We start from the raw sequence: 20,887 nt of genomic DNA on the forward strand, positions 1-20,887 counted from the left end.
TTGTGTGATGAAATGTGATTAGTAAATTAATTTGTATTATCTTATATAATTATACTGGTACTGAATGTAATTTTTTATTACAATTATATCAAGCTTATTTAAATTAATCTGTAATAATTAGACTTACGGCGTAGACATAAATTAATATTAGTTACGTTCTCTCTTAAACCACAACAATAAAAATTATGAGTTTTCTTTCTGACATAAGATGATACATTTTTGGGTTGGTTATTACATTTTGATAAATTTATATTTACTTAAGGATAAGTGTAAAAGAGATAATACCATACTATTTAATGTTTGTGTCTGTTTAACCCTATCTTTTTTTTTAATAGTTTGCTTTAAATAACTCGAAAATTACTTTAAAATTATTGTAAAGGCAAAAAGATAACTAATTATATTTTTAAATGACAGTAGTCTCAAAAATTTAAATAAATAGAACAAAGTCGGGTTAGTTACACCATTAACCATTAACTAACTGAACCAGAATAACTATTAAGTCGTACATTTAGAGGTTTAGAGATTTACTTTTTCTCCCTCCAATGTATGTATAATACCCCGCTAAATTCGCCAAGTACCTCGTTAAACTCTTTCCCTCGTTTTGATGTTTAGGATCTTATTAAAACGTTTCTTAGAGTAGTTCTAGAATTAAAAACAAGTTTAATGCTATACTGACTTTACAGAAAGTCATAATAAATTAAACGATTTCCTGATACAAATATGGCATCAGGAAATCGTCATGGAATAATTTATTTGATGATGCATTGCACCATTCTTTGATTCAAGTAAAAAAGTATTTTTCTTTTTCAGACGAAAGAGAGAGCGTTCAGAAGAAAACCTTCCAAAAATGGGTCAACTCGCATTTAGTTCGAGTGAACTCCCGCATCACAGACTTGTACACCGACCTTCGAGACGGCAAGAACCTCATCAAACTGCTCGAAGTCTTATCGGGCGAACGCTTGCCCCGCCCCACCAAAGGAAAGATGCGCATCCATTGCCTGGAAAACGTAGAAAAAGCCCTGAAGTTCCTCAAGGAACAAAGGGTCCACCTGGAAAACATGGGCTCGCACGATATCGTCGACGGCAACCCCAGACTCTCCCTCGGTCTCATCTGGACCATCATTTTGCGCTTCCAAATCCAAGACATCACAATCGAAGAGACGGATAACCAGGAAACCAAGTCCGCCAAAGACGCTTTACTGCTTTGGTGTCAGATGAAAACTGCCGGCTACCAGAACGTCAACGTCAGGAATTTCTCTACTTCTTGGAGGGACGGTTTGGCTTTCAACGCCTTGATCCACAAGCACAAACCGGACTTGATTCAGTTCGACAAACTATCAAAGGCGAATCCGATACACAATCTCAACAACGCCTTCAACGTGGCCGAAGACAAACTCGGACTCACCAAGCTGCTCGATGCCGAAGACGTTTTCGTCGACCAGCCCGACGAGAAGAGTATTATAACCTACGTGGTTACGTACTACCACTACTTCAGTAAAATGAAGCAAGAGACTGTACAGGGTAAACGTATAGGAAAGGTCGTGGGTATTGCGATGGACAACGACAGATCAATTAAAGAATACGAAAGTCTTACCAGTGATCTATTAGCTTGGATTGAAGCAACCATAGCTGCTTTGGGAGAAAGAGAGTTTGCAAATAGCCTGATTGGCGTCCAACAACAACTAGGCCAATTCAACAACTACAGAACGGTGGAGAAACCTCCGAAGTTTGTCGAAAAAGGTAACCTAGAAATTTTACTGTTCACGTTACAGTCGAAGATGCGGGCGAATAATCAACGCCCCTACACTCCTAAGGAAGGTAAAATGATCTCAGACATCAACAAAGCTTGGGAACGACTGGAAAAGGCCGAACACGAACGCGAGTTGGCTATCAGAGAAGAACTAATTAGACAGGAGAAACTAGAGCAGCTTGCTGCCAGATTCAACAGGAAGGCCACCATGAGAGAGACTTGGCTCAGCGAGAACCAACGTTTGGTATCTCAGGACAATTTCGGTCACGATTTAGCTGCCGTCGAAGCCGCGGCGAAGAAACACGAAGCCATCGAAACCGATATCTTCGCCTACCACGAACGTGTAGAAGCCGTCGTTTCCGTAGCTGCCGAGTTAGAAGCCGAAAACTACCACGGCATGCAGAAGATCAATAACAGGAAAGACACCGTTCTGCGCCTCTGGAATTACCTCCTGGAATTGCTTAGAGCCCGTAGGAATAGGCTAGATTTATCGTTACAACTACAACAGAACTTCCAAGAAATGCTGCACATCCTAGATGCCATGGAGGAATTGAAAGCGCGCCTACTTGTCGACGACTACGGCAAACATCTGATGGGCGTAGAAGATTTGCTCCAAAAACACAGTTTACTCGAAGCCGACATCAATATTCTCGGGGAAAGAGTCAAATCCGTCGCCGAACAAAGCCAGAAGTTCCTCGACGTGGAGAACGAAGAGGGGTACAAGCCTTGCGATCCTCAATTGGTTTTGGAAAGAGTTCAACAGTTACAAGAAGCCTACGCTCAACTGGCTAGATTGGCCGTCGAACGTAGATCTAGACTCGAGGAGAGTAAAAAATTGTGGCAGTTCTATTGGGATATGGCCGATGAAGATAACTGGATCAAAGAAAAAGAACAGATCGTGTCTACTTCCGATATCGGTCACGATCTTACATCCGTTAACCTTCTGCTTAGCAAGCATAAGATTCTAGAAAACGAACTATCCGCTCACGAACCTCAATTGGAAGACGCATTGGGCGTCGGTGAGGAACTTATCGGTTCCGGACACTTCGGAGCTGAAAAAATACAAGAACGGTTAACGGAAATCAGAGACGCCTGGAAACACTTGCTGGATTTGGCCGCGTATCGCAGGAAATGCCTGGAAGAGGCCGTGGATTACCATCAGTTGTTCGCTGACGCTGATGACGTGGATATCTGGATGTTGGATACTCTGAGGTTGGTTTCCAGCGAGGATGTCGGCCGGGACGAAGGCAACGCACAGTCCTTGCTGAAGAAACATAAGGACGTGACCGAAGAGTTGAAGAACTACGTTAGCGTTATCGAAAGTCTTCATCAACAAGCCGAGGCTCTTGGACCGGACGTTGCCAACTCTCCGGAAGTGTCACAAAGACTGGCTTCCATCGACAAACGTTACAAGGAACTTCTCGATATTGCCAAACTTAGAAAACAAAGATTGCTCGACGCTCTCTCCCTATACAAACTCCTTTCCGAGAGCGACGGCGTAGAGCAATGGATTAGCGAGAAGGATCGCATGCTGCAAACTATGATCCCGGCGCGCGACATCGAAGACGTAGAAATAATGAAGCACCGATACGATGGATTTGAAAAAGAAATGAACGCTAACGCGTCTAGAGTAGCCGTAGTGAATCAATTAGCTAGACAGTTACTGCACGTGGAACATCCTAACTCGGAACAAATCACTGCCAGGCAAAACCAACTTAACCAGAAATGGGCGGAATTGCGCGAAAAGGCCGAGGCCAAGCGCGACGAGCTCAATTCCGCGCACGGGGTGCAAACTTTCCACATCGAATGCCGCGAGACCACCACGTGGATCGAGGACAAAATCCGTATTCTACAAGAAACCGACAGTTTGGAGATGGATCTTACCGGTATTATGACGCTACAACGGCGTCTTTCTGGAATGGAGCGGGATTTGGCCGCCATTCAGGCTAAACTTAATTCGCTCCAGAAGGAAGCTGACGGCATTGAAGGAGAACATCCCGAGGAAGCTGCTGTTATTAGAGAACGTATTGTACAAATTCAGATTATCTGGGAACGTTTGACTCAGATGCTTAAAGAACGCGATGCTAAATTGGAAGAAGCCGGTGATTTACACAGGTTCCTACGTGATCTGGACCACTTCCAATCTTGGCTTACCAAAACCCAAACTGACATCGCCTCAGAAGACACACCAAGCTCGTTATCCGAAGCCGAGAAATTACTGTCTCAACACCAGGCTATTAAGGAAGAAATTGATAATTATCGAGACGATTACACTAAGATGATGGAATACGGGGAAAAGATCACCGCCGATCCCAGCACTCAAGACGATCCTCAGTACATGTTCTTGAGGGAACGACTAAAGGCTCTGAAAGACGGTTGGGATGAAATCCATCAAATGTGGGACAACAGACAACACCTCCTGTCGCAGTCTCTAAGCTTGCAACTGCTCGAACGCGACGCACGGCAGGCTGAAGTCGTTCTTAATCAACAAGAACACACTCTCAGCAAAGACGAGTCTCCCACCACTCTCGAACAAGCCGAGAACCTTCTCAAGCGCCACGAAGCCTTTTTGGCAACTATGGAAGCCAACGATGACAAAATTAACAGCGTCGTCGAATTTTCGCGAAGACTTTGCGACGAAAATCACTTCGCATCTGACAAGATCGGAAAGCGGGCCGATAATTTGGACGAGCGTCGTCTCGCAAACAAAGAGAAGGCTCAGGCTTTGTTCGAAAGACTGCGCGATCAGTTGGAGCTGCACCAATTCTTACGGGACTGCGACGAATTGGGAGAATGGGTTCAGGAGAAACACATCACCGCTCAAGACGAAACTTACAGGTCGGCTAAAACTGTTCACTCTAAATGGACCAGACATCAAGCTTTCGAAGCAGAGATTGGTGCTAATAAGGAACGTCTGTTGAACCTGCAGAGAGCTGGGGAAGAACTGGCCAAGGAAAAACCGGAATACGCTAGTGCGATCCAACCGAAAATCGAAGAGCTGGCCGATCAGTTTGACGTTTTAGAACAGACAACAAAGGAGAAGGGCGAACGTCTGTTTGACGCTAATCGCGAAGTACTCATTCACCAGACCTGCGACGACATCGACTCGTGGATGAACGATCTCGAAAAACAAATCGAAAGCGACGATACCGGCTCCGATCTTGCTTCCGTCAACATTTTGATGCAGAAACAGCAAATGATCGAAACGCAAATGGCTGTCAAGGCCAAGCAAGTAGACGAACTCGAAAAACAAACGAAACATTTGGAAACTGCCGCTCCCGACAAGGACATCAACGAGATCAAGGTTAAGAAACAGAAGGTCGAAGAAAGGTTCGAACTCATCAAGCAACCGCTGCTCGAGAGGCAAAGACTGTTGGAGAAGAAGAAGGAAGCTTTGCAGTTTAGAAGAGACGTCGAAGACGAGCTGCTCTGGATCGCCGAGAAGTTACCTCAAGCGTTATCAGTTGAATACGGCAACAATCTCTTCCAAGTCAACACGTTACAGAAAAAGAATCAGTCGTTACAGACAGAAGTCGATAACCACGAACGCCGTATCAACACTGTTAGTAATAACGGTCAAAAACTGATCGACGAAGGACACGAAGATTCAGCTGAATTCAGCAGACTAATCGGTGAACTGCACAAAGCCTGGCAAGAACTTAAAGATGCGATCGAGAAACGTAGAGAACATTTATTGAGAAACGAGAGAGCTCAACAGTACTTGTTCGACGCCAACGAAGCCGAAAGCTGGATGAGCGAACAAGAATTGTATATGATGGTAGAAGACCGAGGAAAGGATGAAACTTCTGCCAGGAATCTAATGAAGAAGCACGAAAGTTTAGAGGCGGCCGTTGAAGCTTATGCTGATACGATTAGGCAACTTGGAGAGACCGTCAAGGCTCTTGCCGCTGAGGGGCATCCGTTGGCTGAACAGGTAGCAGTTAAACAGTCCCAACTCGACAAATTGTATGCTGGATTGAAAGACTTGGCTCAAGAACGTCGTGCTAAACTTGACGAAGCCCTACAACTGTTCTTGCTGAACAGGGACGTTGGAGATTTGGAACAATGGATCGCCGATAGAGAAGTTGTAGCATCATCTCATGAACTCGGTCAGGATTATGATCATGTTACGCTGTTATGGGAGAGGTTTAAGGAGTTTGCTCATGATACCGAAACAATTGGAAGTGAGAGAGTTGCCGGAGTCAACGATATCGCTGATTCTCTCATCGCTGCTGGACATTCAGACTCAGCCACTATCGCCGAATGGAAGGACGGCTTGAACGAAGCATGGCAGGATCTGTTAGAACTGATCGAGACCCGAACGCAGATGTTGGCAGCTTCCAGAGAATTACACAAGTTCTTCCACGACTGTAAAGACGTTCTCAGTCGAATCCTCGAAAAACAAGTGGCCATGTCCGACGAACTAGGACGAGATGCCGGTTCAGTATCTGCCTTACAACGCAAACACCAAAACTTTATGCAAGATCTCCAAACGCTTCAGAGCCAAGTGCAGCAAATCCAGGAAGAATCTGCTAAACTACAAGCTAGCTACGCGGGTGACAAGGCTAAGGAAATTACGAATAGGGAACACGAAGTTGTATCGGCTTGGGCTAACTTACAGTTGGCTTGCGATCAACGCAGGGGTAAATTGGCCGATACCGGCGACCTATTCAAGTTCTTCAACCTAGTCAGGACGTTGATGCAATGGATGGACGACGTAATCAGGCAGATGAACACCAGCGAGAAGCCTCGAGATGTCAGCGGTGTGGAGTTGTTGATGAACAATCATTCCAGCTTGAAGAACGAGATTGAAGCTAGGGAGGATAACTTTACGTCGTGTATATCGCTCGGCAGGGAGTTGTTGAGCAGGAATCATTACGCCAGCGCGGAGATCAAGGACAAACTGGTCACTTTAAATAATCACAGGCAGGGTATGCAGACAAGGTGGGAAGAAAGGTGAGTTATAAGGATTTTTTTTAATCTAATGGATGTACGAAATTGGTATAATCAATTTAATTTTTGTTTTAAAGAAATAGTATGGTTTTACCTTCAACAATATTGAAATTGTTTATAGTTTGGGTTTCTCGTTTATGAGTAGAGGTCCAAAGATGCTGTTTTCTCATTACTTTACTACTTTTTTATGAAACTAAAGATGCTACACACAGATTTGTCCTGGCCCTCTTAGTTCCTGAAAATACAGGGTGAATTTGAAAATGTTGCATTTATCGAGTCCTATAGAGATTTCCCCTGAATTCTGCAGTGTCGCTATAGTCTGTCCAACGGCAAGATGATAGTGACAGTGATAGATATGTCTGCCATTTTAATTTGAAAGTAGTTTATTTTATTTTACAAAGAAATAAGTTGGTACAACTGGAACGCATAGCAGGAAATTAATATATTTACGGTACAACTGGAACGCATAGCAGGAATATTTAAAATTTGACTGATAAGTGATTACTTCAAAATATTGTGGAAAAAAACTGCATAAAACTGAAAAAAATGTAATCGAGTTATTTTATTAAAAAAAAACGGTATGTGTTAATACAAAACAAACAAGAATAAAACACCACATACCAAAAAAATGTAAAAAAAATATTTCTTACTCAAGAAAGTAAAAACCCGCATTTATTATTATATTTATCAATATAATTTATGTTCAAATACAAATTTGTCATATTCCACAGGAATAAATAAAACAACATAAATAAAACAAACTATTTTATTAATTATAACACTTACCAAATTTTATACCTTAAAGGTTGATTAATTAACTTTAATCTTAATTTTTTTAAACCAGTACCTTTTGACATTATTTTTCTGCAGTACTAAAATCCATTATTTACCTATCGTGTGATGTCGATATTTACAGCTACTCGAGTAGTATATGTTTAGTACGATCCTTGTACCATATACTAGATGCACTTATCTACGACGAGATGATATACAAACTTTATTGATGGTAACTTTATTGGTGTATAAGACTTTCTGCCTGGGCAGCGAGTGTTAACTATAAACTGTGCTCTGAGTCTACAGTTAATTTTCTCTCGATTGTTCCTCCACTTGACTTCAAAAGACACAAAACACACGAATAATAACGCGAATAATAACACACGAATAATAACGCGAATCAAAAGAAGAAATTCAAAAAAGAATCAAAATGCATCCTCTTCCAAAAAGCAGGGTATTTGACATAAATTGAAATAAAATTATAACTTATAATTTGGCAAGACTTTGACAAGCCTCAAAAATCTAAAGGCGAGCTCATACGCATCGGCGTTCGTTCGTCGTTCGTCGTTCCGTCACACCAATAAAATTGAAATACGATCTGTCATTTTTGAAATAAACCAATAAAACTGGTTAAAAACAACAAGATACGACGCATGACGGATTTATATTTAAAACCATCCATACTTAACTTAAAAAATATTAGAAACATTTTTTAGTAAAATAAATAGATTGGTATGGGACGTCATCTGCTTTTCTTCTGTCATGGTCTGTCGAAATCTTACCTGAGAAAAAAACGGAGTATACAAATCTGTCTGTATCATCTTTAGTTTCATAAAAAAAATAGCACAATAATGTAAAAACCCCATCTTTGTACCTCTACTCATAAACGAGAAACCCTGTAAGACACGAAAACGGGACCCTCTGTATATTGTAATTTATAATTCTAGATGGGAAAACCTGCAACTTATCCTGGAAGTGTACCAGTTCGCCCGAGACGCGGCCGTGGCTGAAGCCTGGCTCATCGCCCAGGAGCCGTACCTCATGAGTACCGAACTCGGTCATACCATCGACGACGTGGAGAACCTGATCAAGAAACACGAGGCCTTTGAAAAGTCAGCGGCGGCACAAGAAGAGCGATTTAGCGCGTTGGAAAGACTCACGACGGTAAGTAATGAAGGGACTGAGGTGTTTTGATGTTTATTGTCTTGGTTTGGTTTGGTTGGGATTTTTGTTGGTAGAAAAAAAATAGATCTTTTTTTCGTAGATATATACATATATATATTTTTTTGGTTTCAAAATTCGATGTACTTAAACAGCCGTTAAACTGTAGCCTACTAAAATGCCGTTAATAGATATTGTGACGTCGTTCATGTCGGCGGAAAGTAATGCCTGCCTATAAGCATTTTGCAAGAGCACCTGTGGCTCCGTGGCTGAGGCTATCCCTTCGTGAGCGCATGGTCCGTGGTTCAAATCTCACGCCGACCAAGACTTTTTTATATTTTTTTTGCTTATAACGTGATCTTATTGCATTGGTTTCACTCTTTTTGGTTGGATTGGTTTAGTTTTTTGGCGGGTTGGTTAACGTGGTTATTTGGAGGGTGTTAATTCATTGGTTAGTTGGTTATTTGGTGGGGTTGGTTGGTTTTTACTAATTTATATTTGTTTTTTATATTTTTTATCAGTGTCGAGGTTAGTTGCGTTGGTTAAGCTGGTTATTTGGTGGGGTGGATAGCCTTGGTTACTCCTTATAAAATTCCTATATTTCATAAAGCCCGTCAAGTGCGTCACATTAACGACGTCATACATATTAACGGCATTTTAGTAAGCTACCGTTTAACGGCAGTTTAAGTACAGCCTTCAAAATTGCGCAACCAAATTTCAGGGGGTGAAATTTCATGGAAAAAAGCTAATATGTATAAACATGAGTCCAGAAATGCGTAGTTTTAAGATTTTGGATTGAATGGGAGGGGAGAAGTTAATTACCGCGACAGGGTGTCCCAGAAATAAGTGCAAGTATTTTAAGTGGTGGTAGATCTCGATAAAAGAAACAAATTTTCTCTTTATCGTTTTTCAAATAAGTCCAAAATAACGGAGTTATTTTACTTTGAAAATTTAAAAAAAAAAGATTTTTTGTTAAAATTTTGAGAACCACTGGATCTTTTCTGGATTTTCTTTCTTCTAAATTTAAAGTAAAGATTTCAGTTAACCTCTCCTTTTTGCTGCCAGGGCTAATCTGGACGGAGCCTACTTTGTTTACGCGAAATCCGAACCGCGGTCCTCGGCCATATCATGGTCAATGGCCTACCGACTTGGCAAGTGTCTAAATCGACTCTTAGTCACGAGATATCCGATCTCATCCGGCCTCGAACCGGCGTGAATGAGCAGTGTGCGTCAATAGATTTTACACTTTTGCCTTTTTTTGGACAACAGCACGATACAGAGTTTCGAACCGGTCACCCGTCCATCCACTAGTATCGCCTTACGTCGCTTAACTTCGGTGTTCTAATGGGAACCGGTGTTTCGACGTAGCTGGGCCGTTGCCCTCTTGTAAATTTAATCTAATACCTATATTGCCATATTATCAAGAAATTATATTTTTGAAATAAAAACTAAAAAAATTTCCAAAAAAAATTTCGAATTTTCAACATTTTATTTTCGCGAAAAAAACCTCATAGGCGTGTTTCTGGGGTTGTACTATACTACCATTTGAAATACTTGCACTTATTTCTGGGACACCCTATTGTGCCCTCCTTTCTTGAGTTATAACTCATCATACAGTCTCAGGCTCAGTGTTGCCAACTATCCGAAATAGAATTTCCTACGAAGACGGTCAAAACTTCCTTTTTTTCTTAAATATTCCCACGATTTACTCAAAATAAATTATAGTGTCGTCGAGAGACAAGGGGGGCTTTCGTGGCTGTTCATTTACGCTTTTATCCGACGAACTTGATGAAGAAACATTTATTTTCTAAAAATAATGAGAGAAAATGCAATTTACCTGTGAATTAAAATGACAGACACGACTGTCACTGTCATGTATCTTTTCGTTGGACAGACTATAGCCGTCCGGCGATCTGGGCACTGCGTTGTGAGTCGTATGAGAACCGATGCACGAAATTTTATTTTTACCAAGTGAGAAATTTAGATGTTGCGATAGTGCGATAAAGCTGTACGCACACTGGTGCGATCACGAACTCCACGCAGCCGCGGTCAAAAGTTGCTGAAGAATACATATGAGCCGTTTCACATTGGCACGATCGAGTTTTGGAGACGAAGCGGCCAAAGCTCTATTCCTATTAATTGTGAAAAAAAATTGTCCACAGATATCCCCTTGAAATTTGGTAGTGCATTTTTCGAACACCCTATGTAGTAAAACTGCTATGACAACTTGTAGATTACAACAAACGTATTAAAAACAATACATATACGTATACATTTCGAAAATTAAATTCTTGTGTCATTTTTTTCTGTTTAATTTTGCTTTTTTCTTTTATACTACTTAATCACATTTATTTTAGCTGTAGCACGTTAAGATATTTTATTAAAGATTGCATTGGAACTGAAAGCTCAAGGTAACATTAAAAATAAGAGCTATATACTTTTATGGCGAGATTATAATACACACACCGGAAAAGTCTAGGGATATTACAATTTTATCCAGTCATAGTCGTCAGTAATTTTATTATTTGCATTTCTGATATAATAAAATTAAAATAAACAAATAGTTTACAGGACGTATTGGAAATAAAAATGCGAAATTTACCGAATTTTTCAAATTTACCTTGATTTTTATTGAACTCAAAAAAATACACACATTTTTTTTTATTCTAAACTGTGAATTAAAAAAAAAGATAAAACCATTTTTACTTAATAAAGGGTATGGCCTCCTCTACTGTTCATTACAGCCCTACATCGTCTCTCCATGCTCCTGATCAGGTTGTCGATCTCTTCTTGAGATACAGCCTGCCACGCTGCATTCACGGCCCGAACCAGATCCCTACGAGTTTCACGAGGCATACCCATTCTCAAAATTCTTCTTTGGACCGCGTCCCATACGTGCTCGATGGGGTTGAGGTCAGGAGATTGTGCCGGCCAGGGTAAGATTAATTGATGAGCATTGATAAACTCACTTACCACTCTGGCTGTATGAGGCCGTGCATTGTCATGCATGAGAATGAAGTTTCTCCCAAAATCAATGGCATATGGTAACACGACAGGCTCAAGAATTAAATCACGATATGTGATTCCTGTTAGAAACCTTTCAAGAAAAACAAGATCGGTTTTTCGGCCTAACTGAACTCCTCCCCAGACCATAACTGTTCCACCTTGATAAGGGTGCACTTCCTGAACATGATCCAACCGAATAAGATTTCCCGGTTCTCTCCATACCCTAAGCCTTCTCGAATCTGGATGAATTCCAAAGCGTGACTCATCCGTGAAAAGAACATTTGCCCATTGTTCATTCGATCACTGAACATGATCTTGAGCCCACAAATATCGTACCTCTCGATTTCTCTCGTTAAGGGTTGAGCTCTCCAGGGGCGTCTGCTTCTTAAGTTAACCTCTCTTAATCTATTGCCAACAGTGTCAGGACTAACGGTTACATTATGTGTTTCCTGGAGAATTAAACTAAGCTATGGTGCTGTAAGAGTCGGTCGGCGTCGAGCATTTAATTGTAAAAAATGATCTTGCTGAGGGGTAGTAATGCGATGTCGCCCTGTGTGCCTTTCAGCAACATCACCACTTTCACGGTACCGTGTACTTAATCGCGATATTACACTTTGCGTTGTATTTAATGCTCTAGCTACATCGATTTGGCGCATTCCAGCTTCGAGCATACCCATGGCCCTTAGCATTTCGTCTCTGTTAAGATGTCTACGCTCCATAATGTCGTTTAATACTAAACAGAGTTATTTGAATGAATTCTGGCCAGTTATCATAAAACATAGCCAGTACAGGTTAAATTCGAACAATTGATGGTCACTCTGTACATAAAATACAGGATGTCTTTCAAAACACGTAGTAGTTCTCTAGTAGGCTTTATGTATACGAAATATTAACACACACTGTTATATTAAATACCAAATAAACAATGCCTACTTTAATGAAATATCTTACATTTTTTTCTTGTAGTATGTAGTTTGACGCTAATCTGTTTTACTTTTGTGCATGGTTTTAGCTAGAAACAGGTGGTGGGAACCTCACGCAACTTCCTTTGCATGATCTTACTGTCTGTGACTTTTCCGTCGCTATCCCCAAATCGTCGAACCTCAAACCGGCCCCCACCAGACAACTTTCTCAAAAATACACCGCCGAACTGATCCGCAACATTATCCTGGACTCCGACAAATTTTACAGCACACGTAAAATATGCCGGAGAAAATTCACAGCCCTGGGCTGCCAGAAATACTATCCGGATTATAGCTACAACCCTAACTATTCGCAAAAGAGTTTTTTGCACGCCAGTTCATCGAAAACTAAGCGGCATTGTTTGTTTTTCGACGATCTTAAGGCCGTATGCGATAAGTTTATTATGAACGAGAGGCTGAGGGTTATTTTGGAGAACGGTAGCGATAAAAAAGTAGGGTCGGTGTTCCCTTTGAGGCGTAGCGTGGTGGCCAGTTTCGAGGAGATTTGGGGAAAGCCTTTTACCGAGTTTGTTAATTTCTCGGCAGAGTCGTCAGGGAACGACCGTTACGACAGAGACAACCTATCTATCGCTCGTGTCGCACTCGTTATAACCTAAAACAATAACACAACAATAACAAGACAGTGTCTGACCGCATGTTCCAGCTATTTATGAATGAGATGCTCAGTCTATATTTTATTTTAAGTCTATGGTATGTACCGTAACAAAAACTGCGTCCAGTTGGCTTAGAAATGACGATCGATGCCATTCCCCATGTAATTTTACATACAAAATGACAGCGATCTTCATTTCATAGCCCTCGCTGACGCCGTTTTTTTATTATATTGTATTAACGTAATTAAGTAACACAGAGTAATACAAAATGTTTGTTTTGTACTATCAATATTACAATTTATTTGTTACAATATAAGTTGACTCGTCTACTTAGAATCATTCTGTATTTTACTTGTAATTGATGTTATACAGGGTCTTTCAAGAGAAGTGCGAAAAACTTTAGAGTCGATTTTTTGTTGAAAATAAATATTCATAAAGGTTAGGTCGCCAGCTTAGGTTATTTTCACCAAAAAACCACCCCATCCAGTTTTTCGCGTTTATCTGGAAACATACCGTCCGAAAGTAGTAAAACATGTTTGTTCTTGTAGTTCGAACTGAGGGAGATGAAACGTAGACAAGAAGCAGCCGAAGCGGAGGAAAGAGCACGTAGGGAGAGGGAAGAAGCGGCGCGATTGGCGGCTCTGGAAGCGGCCAGGCCCAAGGAACTGGAGCAGCCGGCCACCGATAAGCCGGACGCAGGCGCTTCCGAAGAACGACCAGGTACGACTAGAATAGTTAGGTTAGGATGTTGGCGAGATGTAATGGGAAACGTCTGGTTGAAACAGCAAAGTATTATGGACAGTAAAATATAAGAGAATGTTAATACAAATTTACCACTATACAAAAACACAATACGTCGATCCGATCTGTAGCTACGGGGCATCCGTAATAGGGGAAACGAAATTTTCTGTTAGCTGTCAATTCATGGGCGTCCTAGAAATATTTTAAAGAACATAACTGACTTGTACAAAAATTTCAAAAATACCTAATCAGTTTAATTTTTTAAGAAACTTCCTGCATTTATTATTATATTTCTCAATATAATCAAATTCAAATAGTTTACTTACCCTTCTCTCTAAATACCAGTATACAAACCAAACAAAGTAAAAAATTAGGTAAAAGGGACTGTGTCGCGATTATAAAAAACCGATACACAAAAACATTAAATGTTTTTGTGTCGCACAGCCCCGCAGACATTCAAAAATATATAAATACACAAATTAAGTAATTATATAAAACAAAATACAAAAAATGCAATCAAACACAAGAAAAAAAAGAGAAGAAAGGGATGCTATCAACGGGCATGACCAGGGGGAATGCTAGGGCACCAGGGAAAGCTAAATCAAATCAAAAACAAGACCATCGCTAGTATAAAATTAAAAATTAAGAGGCGGCAAAAGCAGGCAGGCAGGTTAGTCACTCGTTTAAATTTCTAGAGGTTTTTTTTGTTCTTCTAAATATATAGACTTGACACTATTTACAAATTTCTCATACGAAAGCTCCCGAACGCTAAAAGATCTCTGAAATGCCGCAGTTCTGTGCTGGGAGACTTTGAAATTGTTTACATTTCTGGTAAAATAAGAATGTTCATGAGAATTGAAAAGTGAATTTAAATAGGGTGGTTTTCTGGTTTTTAAAACTTTGTAAATAAATGATAACATATGACATTTGCGTCGATTGCACATTGATAGTATAGAATTATTATTTAGCCTGCCAGATAATGAGGTTGTGAATTAATAATATTGCACCGGAATAAATAAAACACAACATAAATAAAACAAAATATTTTATTAATAATAACACTTTCTGAATCTTATACCTTAAAAGTTGATTAATTAACAAATCTTAATTTTTTAAACCAGAACCAGATCACATTATCTTTCTGCAGTACTAAAATCTATTATTTACCTATCGTGTGATGTCGTTATTTTACAGCTACTCCAGTTTTTAGTACCATATACGAGATTATATACAAACTTTACTGATGGTAAAAATTAGTGTATAAAACTCTCTGTCTGGGCATTGAATATTAACTATAAACCTGTGCTCTGGGTCTATAGTTAATTTCCCCCCTTTTTTCCTCCGTTTAACTTCAAAAAACACTAAACACACGAACCAAAATGCAAAAGCAATACGCAAATAGGTATTTGACACAAATTAGAGTCTGACAAGCTTTAAAAATGTTTTAATCTGGTTCCGCGTCCGTGCATCGTTCATCATTGCGTCACTCCAGTAACATTGAAATATGATATGTGATTTTTGAAATAAAAAATAGAGATAATAAAAAAACTGGTTAAAACAACAAGAGACGACGCACTAGTTAATTTAAAAAATATTAGTAACATTTTTAGTGAAATAAATAGATTGGTATAGACGTCATCTGCTTTTTTCTGTCATCGTCTATCGAAATCTTACGTGAGAAAAAAAGTATAGTATAGTTAGCAAGTTTTCTGAATGAAAGCTGGAAATTTTCTAATTGGTTAACGTTAGTCTTCACTTTTTGTGAGATTCTACTCACAGTCCGTAAACTGATATTGAGCGCAGTTGAAACATGCCATGACTACCCAAGGATACTATAGAGATAAGGATAGTTCGATTCCTATCTTCCTGCACTGTCAGTTTTTTTACGTCATCTACTGACCGAGTTGAAGTTGGCGCTAAAGATTTTAGACAGTGACAGTTATTTTTGCATTTGACGGACGAGCGCACAGTGCGTTGAAAGATAAATTTAGCGAGACAAAAGCGTTTGGTTAGAAATAAGCCAACAAATGTGTACTGATAAGAATAAATAGTAGACATTCCAATTGATACAAAAATGCATGAATAATCTTTGTATTTCGATACATTTTTATCAACCAAATTTGGTCGTTTTCTGCTCAGCAAGGCAGAGATCATACGAAAACAAAATATTCACAAGTGCTTATACATTTTATTAGAAAGCCAAATTATGTTGAAGATTGCCAAAGGTATGTACTTTTCTACTGTACGTATATTATTTGTTAAAATCCTTCGTGCCTTTGTTCTGCAGATATCAAACTTTCACTTTTTCTTCAAATATCGATATATTGAATGATGTAGATCTTTTGAGTTACCAATAGTTACCAACACAGGTAGTCACAGTCAGGGAGTTCAAGCTTAACAGCTGAATGCCCAAAAAGATTCATTTCAGTCGGAGAGTATAAAAACAAAACAACTCCATCAAAAGGCACTGAGTTTAAAAAATTGTCTTAGATATTTACTATATATGAATTTACAATTACCGAGTGTTAAAATTAAAATATCTATCTTATTTATTATTTTCAAAATAAAATATATTTTTTTTTAAATAAATTATAGAGGGTGTCACAAAAGAGTTTTTTGATATCATAATTTTATGTATTTGGCAATAGTTTACAATACGGTTTTTGTGTGTCATGTACGAATAATATAATATCATAGTTTTATTATCTTGTATTTATTTATTAATAAATTAAGTTGTTAATAAATAAATTTAACCATATAGTTGCTATATATTAGACCATTTGCTACGTTCTTAGATTTTAAGTCCCAAACATTGCTCTTGAGATTTTGTCCCGCTAGAATAACCATCAGCCGCACTGTGGAGCGCTGGTCAGCGCGTGACGTAGCATTCCACGGCGACTACGACAGCGGCGATTTGACGCGATCGAACAGTCCTTTAGAATATATACAGTCCTTGATGACTACCAACATAAAGCCCTGTTTATCGACCTATTCGTTTACTTGATGCGACAGCGTGCTGTCTATTTTTTACCGGGAGATAATATTATAAGAAAAAGGAAAAAGTCCGCTTTAAATTTAAACGAATTTTTATTTATTAAAAATTTATTTTTGGTAATAGTTTATTAATAAAGCTACTTAAGTCCACTACATAACTCAGTTAACCCATAAAATGTGTGTTTAATATCTCATAATACATGCAACATAAAATATAATACTTATTACTTTAGATAATATTATCGCACTCATACACATCGCGACATAAATTTCTATGACATTAGTGTATTGTAAGTGGTGTTGTAAAATGCCCGATAATTTATTTTTGGGAAATGTTTGATCTTCTGAATGTACGTACATTTTATACGTTGCTGTGGTATTATTTTGCTGTTCCAACTAAACCCAAACAATAATATTTAATTTAAAACATATAACTATTGATATTGAACTGCGTTAATTCTTAATTACAAGCAGCTTCGGTGCAAAGGTCTTCTATAAAGGCTGTATCTTCTGGTGAAGGTAATTGATAGTATTATATAAAAAAAATAAATGACAAATACAAAAAAAAGACAATATGTTGTTCTTATAACCGCTCCCTTTTTTTGTATTTGTTATTTGCAAAAAAGGTACTTTTCTATCTACTCTATCGCTAGATTTCTTTTCTTCATAACATTTTTTAACAACACTTTACGTGTAAATATGGATTACAGATGAACCAGCACAAATTAATAACACTTATTCTAATTTTTCACAATTATTTTGGTTGAGGTATGAATAACCCCTAAAAACGCTTCGATTAAAAACAACAGATACGAGAGTTTTAATAATGTAATTTTTGTGAGAGTTAAAAATTCTTGTTCTATCTGTTGCCTTTAATATCTTACTACTTTACACTTTTTTTAACCATCGGTTGTATGGGTTGAAATAACGAACTTTTATAAATTGGTTTAAATCTATTTTATTTCAGCCATTTATAACATAACTTTCGTTTTCATCTTTTTTATGGCATTCACTTAAGATTTGTCAGTCCTGTCACTTTTTTTTTAGTTAAAAACCGAACAAGGAGGTTTTGTTTTTTTGTGACAAAAGTATCACATATACAGGGTGAGTTTTCTACAATGTTCTCTATGGGTATCTCGGAAACTACTGGAGACAGAGAGTCGGTTAATTGGGAAAAGAATTGCAGGTTTGTTGGGTCATAAATATGCACCTTTCAGATTTTTGAAAAAGTTCATGGCTTGTTAGATATTTTGAAGAAAAAAAAACACATTTTGGCTATTTTAAAAATCGTCCCTAGTTCCATTATAATCTATTTAAGACAAGAATGTTTTGGATAAAAGTTGTAGTTAATCACATCCCTAATGAATTTGTGTTCTGCGATTTTTTCTAAAGTCTGTCATTTTTGACATATGACACAAACATATGTTTTTTTAAATGGAAACCATAGTTGGCCATGACTTCATAGAAAGCGCCATTTTTTAAGCTTTTCAGCGATGTAATTTATAATATGTTTTTTTTTCACAAAATTACTGAGTTATAGCTAATTCTTATCTTTCTTGGCTAATTTCACTTAGTTAGCCATGGAAACAAGTTCAATCGTCGTTGCTCTTAGAAATATGAAAGTGTCACATCCAAACTTTGTAAATTAAAATAAACAAAAATAATTGTAAATATGAATTTTTCAAATGAAGAAAAGCGTGTAGGATTATTGGTTCAACTTTTCTTGGCCATACAGTTTCGAGGATACGTTGACTGGTGAACGTTACTTACGTTTTTTAGAGAACGGTTTTCAAGACATGTTAGCAAGTTAAATTTAGATACTCGCGCATTAATAGGGTGCATTAATATAACTCATTATGACACCACCCCCCCACAATGAAAAAAATGTTAAAAATTATTTATATAGTCTATAAAATGAATAACTTTGAATTTTGACCGTTATTTTTTACCAACAGGGCAAATATAAAATCCCTCTGTCAAAAAAGTTACTGATATTCTTTAAATTGAGTGCCTGAATGAATCAGATAGGTAACTCTTTTTACTTTCGTGAAATAGAAAAGGAAAATAATAAAACAAGTGACAGTTCTTCCTCTTTTTGCAAAAATCAACACGAAATGTCATAATTGACAAAAGTAAAATGTCATCAGCTTTTGACATTTCTAAGTCGACCGGTCGTTCTGTGAGAATAGCTAGAAATTCAGTTTTAAAAAGATGCATTTATGTACTCAAAACAATGGCAGAATTTTTGAACATTTTCTAAAATAATTTAGTGTATGTAGTGATATTATTATTTTAAGTTTTAGTTTGTGTAATGTAAATTGTAGAGCCGTTTAATAATATATGTTGTTTTTTTATAAGTTTATCAAAACAAAATAAGAACACCATGCCAACTAAGTGAAATTAGTCAAGAAATATAAGAATTGGCTATAACTCAGTAATTTAAAAAAAAAACATATTATAGCTTATATCGCTGAGAAGCTTAAAAATGGCGCTTTTTATGAAGTCATACTATGGTTTCCATTTAAAAAAACATATGTTTGTGGCATATGTCAAAAATGACAGGTTTTAGAAAAAATCGGAGAACACAAACTCATTAGGGATGTGACTATTTACAACTTTTATCTGAAAACTTTTTGTCTAAAATAGATTATAATGGAATCAGGGACAATTTTTAAAATAGCCAAAATTTGTTTTTTTTTTCGAAATATCTAGTAAGCCATGAACTTTTTCAAAAATCTGAAAGGCGCACATTTATGACCCCACAAAATTGCAATTCTTTCCCCATTTAACCGACTCTATCTCCAGTAGTTTCCGAGATACCCATAGAGAACATCCTAGGAAACTCACCCTGTATATTTTTTCAAGTGTAGAACCTATTGCATTAAACAATTTAAGAATATTTTACTCATTTAGTACTTATTTCCCTGGTACTATTAATGTTTAAAACACATTCATTTTTTTCTGAAGTGGATGCTAATAATATAATAAATAATTATTAATTTAATACCATATTAAATTAAATAACAGGTTAGTTTTTTAAACTGTATTTCATAAGTTTTGGTAAGTATAAGTTTTTGCCATATCACAATATTTCTATTATAGTCTGTTCAACAAGAAAGTCCATTTTAATACACAGATGTCGTCTGTCAAAATCTTTTCTCATTCGTTGGACAGACTACTTGCTTTGCATAACGCTTATGAATTATGAACAATTCACATGGTTTTCTGATGCTTTTTGCAACTTTGCTTAAAACGCTTCATTTATTTTAAGCACCTTACAGTAACCTTTTTTTCTGCAATTAATATGATTTTTTGATTTATTGTACGGTGCTAAATCTTTATTTTGTTTTACGTTTCACAGGCTGTAACTTTTGTATTTTTGGACTTTTTATTATTCAAGTTAATAAACCTTTCACCCCTAGATCATATATACTTACGTGGATAAGTAAATCACTATGGAAACTGTCGCAAACATATCAACGACTACCATTTATCTTCTTTTTTTGTTGCACACGCGGTGCTTTTACTCTATCTATCCTTGTCCAGTACCTATCGTCCACGCGCCAAATTTGAACATTTTTGAATTTAATTTGTAAAATGCTTATATTTGAACAATAAATTGAATGTTTACAGTCACAAAAATTAAATTATATAAAAAATACATTTAGCCAGTCCGTACGAATATCAATATTCTTAAGAAATCTAACCAGAAAGAATGCATGTTGTTTAATATAAATAAAAGAACAACTGAATACTTTACTTGCCTATGAAAAGATAATTCGGGGACCTTTATATTAGAACTTCCACACACCAAACATTTTCTAGTCATTTTTACGAGTATTTAGAAAGTCCAACGAAAAAAAAATGGAAATATAATTGCACCCTATATATCAAATATTTTGATATTTTTAAAAGTTACATCCTGTGATAAC

At 37.5% G+C, this 20,887-nt stretch overlaps 1 protein-coding gene across 7 annotated transcripts in view; it reads left to right on the forward strand.

Moving 5' to 3' along the window:
- LOC115888107 (spectrin beta chain) overlaps positions 1–20,887 on the forward strand; it is a 100,297-nt gene that overhangs the window by 52,109 nt on the left and 27,301 nt on the right. For 6 of the 7 annotated variants that reach the window (XM_030907684.1, XM_030907688.1, XM_030907687.1 and 3 more), the window contains 3 exons: positions 811–6,706; positions 8,425–8,641; positions 13,769–13,940. In XM_030907684.1, coding sequence (XP_030763544.1) covers positions 811–6,706; positions 8,425–8,641; positions 13,769–13,940 — 6,285 coding nt within the window. Of the gene's footprint in view, positions 1–810; positions 6,707–8,424; positions 8,642–13,768; positions 13,941–17,429; positions 17,475–20,887 lie in introns of all 7 variants that reach the window. The other variant, XM_030907689.1, reaches the window with a different exon arrangement.

The sequence above is a fragment of the Sitophilus oryzae genome, unplaced genomic scaffold (genome assembly GCF_002938485.1).
Source record: "Sitophilus oryzae breed Bouriz unplaced genomic scaffold, Soryzae_2.0 scaffold_684_pilon_pilon, whole genome shotgun sequence".
In the NCBI taxonomy this organism is placed as follows: Eukaryota; Metazoa; Arthropoda; class Insecta; order Coleoptera; family Curculionidae; genus Sitophilus; species Sitophilus oryzae.